General features: G+C 39.3%; 1 protein-coding gene across 1 annotated transcript in view; it reads left to right on the top strand.

Annotated features, from left to right (window-relative positions):
- The first annotated feature begins 9 nt into the window (after positions 1-9).
- LOC101846423 (solute carrier family 12 member 9) overlaps positions 10-9,332 on the top strand; it is a 30,140-nt gene continuing 20,817 nt past the window's right edge. Inside the window, exons 1-4 of the mRNA XM_005097529.3 lie at positions 10-1,300; positions 6,225-6,359; positions 8,117-8,251; positions 9,048-9,196. Of these exons, the coding sequence (XP_005097586.1) occupies positions 937-1,300; positions 6,225-6,359; positions 8,117-8,251; positions 9,048-9,196 (783 nt within the window). The 5' untranslated portion in view covers positions 10-936. The remainder of the gene's footprint in view (positions 1,301-6,224; positions 6,360-8,116; positions 8,252-9,047; positions 9,197-9,332) is intronic.

Genomic DNA, 9,332 nt, shown 5'->3' with positions numbered 1-9,332 from the left:
GAGAGAGAGAGAGAGAGAGAGAGTCAGCAGAGCGTTACCGACCAAGCGCCCTGGTACACACATACACACATAGATCTCTACACGACACGATAATTCCTCTTCCACCCACCGGCTCTCAGCAGAACAAACACACGCTGCTTTAGCCGTCGCGTGATTTTATATCTTATGATACCTCGTCTCGTGATCTGGGCTACAACATAGCACGAGCAGTTACTTATACAACGTTGGGAAGGCTATATTTATGTGTGTTGTGACTGTGCGGCTGAGATGTGATTGATATTCCATGTATGATGTGTGTACAAGATCTCGATCTTGATCTCTAATCTATCTTTGGTACGTACTCGAATGTCAGAAGAATGATAATTAATGTAGAGTAAACATGTAGAAGAATAAATACGATCGAGTTAAGAGCACGGGTAGTCTTGTACTTGTTTTGTTTTGTTTTTCTAAAATTAAGTCGGCCTTCATCATGGAAACTGATTCATTGTTAGAAATTAATTTGCGAACCGATTGAACTCTGCGAAACAACAGGTCTACCACCCCCATGTTTAGGTGTACGCGTACGCATGCGCAGAGCAAGCAGGAAGTTAAAAGTGAAGAGGTAAACAATCTAAGGAAAGCACTTCCACTATCAGCTGACTGTCGTGTGTGAGGGTTTGACTAGGGGCGTCATCAGTTAGCTACTGTATCATTCAGTGTATGCCGAGCTCCTATCACAAGTCATAACCTTTTGAACCAAGAGGCCTTAAGTTCGATAAAGGAACACATTATATTCTATAGATGATCGTAATGCAAGTCTTGATCTCAGTGATTAGAATCCGATAATTATTAGATCTAGCTGGCGTCTGGCTGGTGATTGATTGATTATCATATTATTAGGCATAAATAGTTGTTCATCATAGATTTAAAAGATTGATAAAAAGCGATATTACTACTATGAATTTTCAAGGCACTAATCATTTGGCTGTTGAGGAGAGCATGGAAGAAATGGCTTCCGAACGAACTCGATTGTTGGGATCTGATTCAAATTCAAATGATGGAAGTGTGATTCGGAACAGACCAGGATACTCTCTTGGATCAAATTCTAGTAGTGACAATGAGAATGGAGAATCATCAGGACTAAATCAACACCTACACAGGTTGACACGAAGTTTAAGCACTGCTCCACCAAATCCATTTGAAAACGAGGGTTCTGCGAGTTCACGGAATGGTTCTTCTACGAGAACACTTGGCACATTTATGGGCGTGTTTTGCCCTGTTGCCATGTCCATGTTTTCAACTCTTCTTTATTTGAGAGCTGGTAAGTTTATAATAATTGAGATCTAGATCTAGTCATTATCCTTGAATGGGATAATTGTTGGAACTGTTTAGCATTTGACAAATGATTTGTAGGCCTGATAATTAGATCTTTTCTAATTAAATTTTATTTTCAAGAAAATTTCAAACTTGCTGCAAAATCAAATTGGCCGTCTTTATTCGGACTCGAGTCCGAATATGAAAAAATGTTATTCGGACTCGGGTCCGGAAAAAAGGAAGTGTCTTTGTTCTATAGATCTAACGTTCAGTGCTTCCTATTTTCCGCCATTTTTTAGGTTCCCCCACACCTTTTCTGCCGATCCGATGCCCGCCGCCTCATTGATCAACCCCCCCCCCCCCCACACCCCATGTTTTCCACTTTCTTTGTTGTAGAAAAAGGTAAAATTGAAGATTAGCAGACCACCTGGCACCTGCATATTATGAGCTGTGGTAAAAAAAAAAAGACCGATTCGTTCAAATACACAAGCCTGTGTCATCTCGATTGTTTACCTAGAAAAAGTTGTGTTGCTGTGTAGAGCTGAGCATACGGCAACTTTTGATTCCGTAGACTAGAGCACAATTCATTACGTAGATCTATGTAAAGACTAGCTTATAAATTATTGTAATAATGATCAGTTGCCGGGGGGAGAAAAGACTGACTTGTATGCGATGTTCAACACCTGGACCGATATTGCCCCCCCACCCCCCTCCCTGACACGCACACAGCCACACGTTTGCAGGCCGCCCATCCGACCCCGACACACACTAACGAGCCTTCTTTATTGCTTCTGATGACCTCTTGACAAATAAACATTTTTTATTAGAACTTTTCAGGCCGGCCTCAAAAACATCATAAGATAAAGACTCGGCTCCTGCACAAAATGCCATTTTGCCCGAAGTGATCCCAGTCTCTACCCAGCCTGAGGCGAGTCACGAGTGAGGCAGGACAGGAAGCCGGAGTCACGAGTCACAGGAAGTCGGAAGTGATGTCATGCTGGACAAGAATCAGAGTCCGAATAACATTTTTTCATATTCGGACTCGAGTCCGAATAGTCACTTTGAATCAAATTATGGGTTAAAAACACGGGGGTAGGGGGGGGGGGGGGTTGCACCTCTGTTACCCCCAGATTTTTTTTTTAACTTCAGGGGCCCCCTGATTGGTCCAAAGTGCGTAAATTACTACACAGTTAGGGTTAGTGTGATATAGCTCGATGAAAAACCATAACATAAAAATATTTCAAAAACTTTTTAATTTAGGTCGATTAATTTGTGACAGAATCGGAAATGAAGTTGATTGTTGATATTCTCGTGTTCAGTGCATCAATAGTATACATATTTAGTAGAAAATGGACAACTGTAACTGTAAGTGTGAGACTGAGACAGTACACTTCAGTATATACCTCTACTTTTATGCGCAGCATTTTTGTCCTGTATGACTATATATGTGCTCGCAGGCGTGTGTGCTTGTTTGTGTGTGTGTGTGTGGGGTGCGCGTGCGCACGAGCTTGTGTGTGTGTGTGTGTGTGTGTGTGTACAACTTTGTGTGGGGGTCTGAAAGCAAATGGCCACTAAAACCTTTGCAAATCAATTGTTTTCAAGAAAATACTAACCCTGATTGCCAAAACATCAAGTTGTGGTGAAATACAGGGGCGCGCCCTCCTGATACCCCCCAGATTCTTTTTAGGGCAGGGGGATGCCCCCCCCCTGAAAGCTCCCATTTCCATGTTGTTTAAAAATAGTCAAATATTACTTCGCCATTGGTCCTATTGTAATAGTTCGTATAAAAAATCCATATATATATATATAGCTGCTCTATAGGCTATATCTCATCAACTAATTATTTGCAATGGGTATATATATATAAAGTCAAAATTCATGTAAAGCAGATGAAAATGAACAAGAGAACTGTTTTCTAGATCTGAACATGAGAAGGGTCCATGAGTAAAAAAAAATACAGTGTATTATTTTACTTTTATACTACCATCTCATGCTCTGGTCTTGTATCCATAGAGCCGTTTTCTTGTCAGTTTTTAAACTTTGTATGACAGGAATATCAACTTTATTTCTTGCAGTAATAGTTTTGGAAATATCTAATTGGTATTTATTCATATATTACTCTCTACGCCTCAATTGCGATAACAAAAGGAATTTCCATGCTTTGGACCAATCAGCTGAGTCAGGGGTTTCAGGGGGAGGGGCATGTCTTCCTGAAGTTAAAATAAATCTCTGGGGGGTTACAGAGGGGCATCACATGTCTCCCGGATTTACCCCATTATTTGATATTTTGCATATTTAGGTTTCAAATTTTCATGAAAAAGATTTATTTGCAACAGTAAGAGTAATTTGTTGTGGCCATGTGTGTAATCTGCAGTTTAAAAAAAATTGTCCTGCAGTTTGACTCCCAAAGCAGTGCATATGATCTGTGCGCAGGAGTGAAGCAAAACAATTTACAGGGATGATAATGTAAAAGCTGATTAGAATAGTCCCTTTAGTACGTTCTGAGTCATAGATTTCATTGGAAAATTTGGTCAAGAGTGTCAGTTTAAACTGATATGACACGAAGTGCGTCAGATAATCTTGGTCTTCTAAATTAGGCATTTTTAAATGCAAACTCTTTCTCTGATTTAAGAATTTTGAACCATGTGTGTTACTTGGTTATGGGAGGGAAGGTCTTTCATCTTCAAATAATTCTTCTACATGTATCATTGCCTCAGACTATTTTGTCCAAAGTACCTCTTTACTGTTAAAGTACACTTTGGACAAAATAGTTCTGAAATGACGATGTATTTTGTCCATCTTCCATGGATTTCATTTTAATTATTTTGCCTTTTTTGTCTTCTACGTCAGTTGCTCTCTTGTTTATCTTCCAGTCAGTTCCTTAATACTGTTTTGATTTGAGAATTTATTTAGTGCCTTTCCCAGTCGCATCGGAGCATGGGTTCTCTTTGTAAATAATTGACAACAACAGGAGATTGGGCGGGCCGGCTCCCATGTGTCCTGCACCAATTTGATACATGTTCGATGTCAGTCACAGTGACAAAGTGGGTGGTTGGAGGGTGTTCTGGTGTGGTTTCCCCCTTCGTATCAATCAAATATCTGTCGTCCTTATTAAATCTCTTCTCCATCTTTTCTTTGTTATATAATTACACTGTAGCAACATTGAATATGATGACCTATTTAATTGTGTTCTCCTCCTTCTTCTTTTTGGTATTTTACTACTACTAATAATAAATAGCATTTGTATAGCGCATATCCCCGCTCAACAGCAGGCTCAATGCGCTTTACACTATATTATTACCCCAGCAGACCATAGAACACTCCGAAACATTCTCAGCTTCCCAGGAAGCATACAGTGCAAGCAGCTGATTTTTAAGGGCTAAAATACTAACAAACTGACAAGATCTTTCGCTGTCTATAGGCGGGTACCCATTCCCACCTGGGTGAAGTGAGGAAAATTTGTGTGAAGTGCCTTTCCCAAGGACACAACGTCGGGCCCCTGACGGGATTCGAACCCACAACCTTACGGTTGCGAGTCCGAGAGCCTAACCACTAGCAACACTCTTAATGTCATCCTATTTTTGTATTGCAAGTGCTGTAAAACTCTTTATTTATTTAACTAAACTAATTGTGACTGACCCTGCCGTCTCTTTCTTTTAACTAAAAACAAACAAACAAAAAATTACTGAACTGCCAAATCTGTTAGTAAAAATTATTCTGTTTTGAAGGAATGATATTTATGTTATATGATGTGCATTTTCTGCCTTCAAAATGTTTCTTTTTTCGCCAATCATGCTTTCATCCATGGAAGGATTGGCTGTGGTGAAGAACTCAAAAAAACCAAATTGAGTCATTTCCATGCATACTTTGTATATTGTGATTTGACACACACGCTGTTTACAATCTGAGAAAGACTTTGTAAAACTGACGAGTATTTATAACGTATAAAATGTGTGCGCTGAATTTCTGATGTTGCAAGGCTTTCGTCTGGCCCCTTATTTCTGTGCTAAGAGTTTTGCCTGTGGTTATTACTTCTGTCGTTGCTGCTATCATCTAAACTGGGTGGGTGGTTGGCGGGTGCTCTGGTGTGGTTTGTTCGTTTTTTCCTATCAAACATCTATCGTCCTTATCTCCCCTCCTTCTATTTTGTGTTTGTTACTCTCTTGTAACACACCTAGTCTTCAGCACATATATGACCTTATTGTGTTGCAAGTGCCGTAAATCTAAAAAAAGCTCAACTAAACTGGGAGTGATCGGGTGGGTGGTTGGCGGGCACTCTGGTGTATTCTGCTCCTGCTTTCCTACCTCTATCATCCTTGTCTTTTCTATTTCTTTTCTTTGTTTTTTACGTTCTAGTGACACCTCAAATTTTTTACACTTTCTTGACCTATTTGTGTTGCAAGTGCTGTAAAACTGTAACTAAAACGAAAACTGTCGTGAAGTTTTTGCTATTATCTTTACCGTGAATGTTTAGAGAGTGCTATTGTACGACAAGTGTGCACGCTTCATCTTTGTTTCTGTGTTTCTGTTGTCTTTGTGAATTTTTTTATTGTTGTGGTAAAATGTGTCCGTAGACTTGTCATAAATTACATGTTTGTCTCTTTTTCTTTGCTGGTAGTTCATGCTGTAAACTGTAGTATTGAATGTTGAAGACAACCTACCAAAAGACTTTTGTTTGAATTTATACGTTGTAACTTGAAAGCCATCTTACCCCAACTATAACTCATTACTAACAATAAATATATGGTTTGCTCCTTCTTTCCTATAAAAAAACTATAGTCCTTCTCTCTCCTCCTTTTTTGTGTTTGTTACTCTCTTGTGACACCTCTAATCTTCGGCACTTATATGACTTTATTGTGTTGCAAGTGCCGTACAAAACACTTACAAAAACTAAACTAACAATAACAATAAGTTGTTTCTCTGTGTTTCAGGATTTGTGGTCGGTCAAGCTGGACTGTTGGAGACCTTTTCTCAGCTCATCCTGGCGTACTTCATCCTGGTCATGACGGTCCTGTCCATCTGTGCCATCTCCACAAACGGGGCTCTGGAGGGAGGGGGAGCCTACTGTATCCTTTGTGTCTTGTGTCCAAGGGTTGTCGTAATAACAATGATAATAATAATAACAATAATGTGTTGAAGTTTTGTAATATTAGTAACTAGCTTGGTACTCCGTTTGATGAACGGACTCAAAAGAATCGATCGTCAAGTCATTGTGGGATCAGTGCGCACTGCATGTGAACAGAAGTCTCACTTGTTTACAATGGTGTCTGAGAAGATTGGCTTTTCCAAGATTAGATCTAAACGAAACTAATGAAAAACTGAAAATCAAACTACACTGACTTCAGACTCCTTGATATAACTGTGCACTGTTTAAACGATTTTGAACCACCGTTATTTTTTTCGAATTTGAAAGTTAAGTGATTCGAAAGTTTTAGGTGACCAAAGTGACGAGAACTTTCACCAATATACTATAGATGATGATAAAAGCTCCTCCATAAAGTCTGACAATGATAAGTAGGCCTACATCCGTGGAGGAGAATATTTCTCCAGTGAAATAGAAGAGTTAGGAGAATTAAAACAGGAGTTTGCCTTTCCCACGCTGAGGTATTTATGTTGAATTCCTTCAGAGACAGAGTGTCTCCGTAGCGCTTTAGTGTTGTACGGTAATGTTGAATGTCTCACTCACGTACATGAACTCAAGAGTAAGTCGTGTAGGACGTGTGTCATTAGGGGACACTGTGTGTGGCTGTTGTGTAGTTCAACATTTCATGAATATATATAATGCTTATAATCAAATTTCATGTGTGTAAATGGCGGGTGCTCTAGTGTGGTTTGCTTCTTCTTTCCTTTCAAATATCCATCATCCTTATCTTCCTTATCTCTCCTCATTTTTGTCTTTGTATGTAACTCTCTAGTAACAACTCTTATCTTTTGATATATGACCTGTTTTGCCAGTGCAGAAAAACTCGTACTAAGACTGAAAGAAAGAAGAAAGACAAATGTCTCATTCCCATATAATGTGCTCAGATTGAGTCCTTCAGTAACTGCTTCATTAGACATTGTTTTGTCTGGAGTGTTGGGAAACTTTTTATGAATCTGTTTATCATTTTTTGACAGTCCTCTGTATTTCTTTGATATTACAAACCCTCTATGACGTCAATAGAATGACAATTTTATTTTCAGATGACTTTCAAAAAGTTTTTGCCAATCAAAATTTCTCAGCATAATTTTTGTGTTAACAGTCACCTCAGGGCAGTTAGGGTGATAGAACTTAATATATTATATTATAAATATATATATATATATAAATATATATATATATATATATATATATATATATATATATATATATATATATATATATATATATATATATATAGCTAAACCCGCTTGAACAGCCACCTGTATAAGACGATCACTTGTACAAGCGACCACTTCCTATTCCCACTCCCCATCCCCGCCCAACCCCCTTGCATATTTTTTACCGTATACATTAGGACATAATGACGTTTTAAATAAGATGGCCACCTGTTTAAGACAGCCATTTTTCTTCTTGACAACGGGTGTCCATTTGAGACAATTTCATAATTTCGACTGTCTGTATCATATACATAATATGGTTTTGACTGCCAGAAGTCATGTCTTTTGTCTTCTCATAAGACTGATACTCTCCTTCATGAAGAAATGAAAAAAAAAATGTCGTACAGGTTTTGCAAATAATCTTCATTTTCATCATACACTACCAGCAATGCGTTGTTTTCCGTCTCTATTGTGAAAGAAATCAAGTATGAATGAGCCAAATCCTTAACCAGGACCCCCTCAGACATGATAAGCAGAGCCCTGGGCCCAGAGTTTGGGGGCAGTATAGGGTTTCTCTTCTATGTGGCCAACATTCTGTCGTGTGCCCTCTACACCACCGGCTTTGTGGAGGGAATCATTCAGAACTTTGGGGAAGGTGGTAAGTATTGTTTCGTTTCCTCCACTAGAGTATGCGAGCTATTTTTTACTCACTCTGGACAGGAAGATATAGTTGTCATGGTTTCTTTGTTGACTTTAAATAGTAATAATAATGATAACAATGATAATAATAATGATAACGATTATTCAGCATTTAAAACAGGCATGTGTGGTGTAGTGGTCAAGTGCTTTACATTTGCATGCGGGAAAATCGAGTTTGATTCAGTCTAGGGAGAATTTTTATTGGCATCTTTCTGCTAGGATGTTGTATTTCCTTAAAGCAGTGTCTTGAAAACAAACGTAATCTAAAGATTTAAACGAATGTGTAGGTCGCTTGAAGAGAGAATAGGGGGAATATTTTACGGGGATCTCTTGTCTAGGGCTAGTCCTTAAGGGGGTCTCTAGATGGCATTCAAATCTTATGCAGTCACGAGTGCCGCAAAACATCTACCTGTTGGTGGTTGGCGGGTGCTCCGATGTGGTTTGCTCCTTCTTTCCTATCAAACATCCATAGGCTTTATCTTCCTTCCTTCTATTTTGTGTGTTTGTTACTCTCTTGTAACGCCTCTAATCTTCAGTACTTATACGACCTTGCTGTGTTGCAAGTGCCGTAAAACTCTTACTAAAACTAAAAACTAATCTTCGGCACGTTTATGACCTTATTGTGTTGCAAGTGCCATAAAACTCTTACTTAAACTAAAAAAAAACGTTTACCAAACTGAAAGCGGATGAAGATTTCCAATACACCAGTGCAGTAGACACCCCACACCTCTCAAGGTATCCCCTCTCATCCACAGGCAGTCTGGTGAGTGGCGACTCATCCGGTCTGCCGGTTAACAACGAGTGGTGGCGCTACCTGTACGCGACCGTCTCCCTCTTCATCTGTCTGCTCATCTGTATCGTGGGAGGGGCCATGTTTGCCAGGACCTCCGCCATCATTCTTTTGGTGAGATTGTGTGTGTGTGTCTGTTCATGAGATTGTGTGTGTGTCTGTTGGTTGGTGAGATTGTGTGTGTGTGTCTGTTGGGGAGATTGTGTGTGTGTCTGTTGGTGAGATTGTGTGTGTGTGTCTGTTGGTGAGA

This window comes from Aplysia californica, unplaced genomic scaffold (genome assembly GCF_000002075.1).
Source record: "Aplysia californica isolate F4 #8 unplaced genomic scaffold, AplCal3.0 scaffold00156, whole genome shotgun sequence".
NCBI classification, from domain to species: domain Eukaryota; kingdom Metazoa; phylum Mollusca; class Gastropoda; order Aplysiida; family Aplysiidae; genus Aplysia; species Aplysia californica.
The sequence above is the reverse complement of the archived record's forward strand: the minus strand, read 5'-3'. Positions and strand labels throughout refer to the sequence as shown.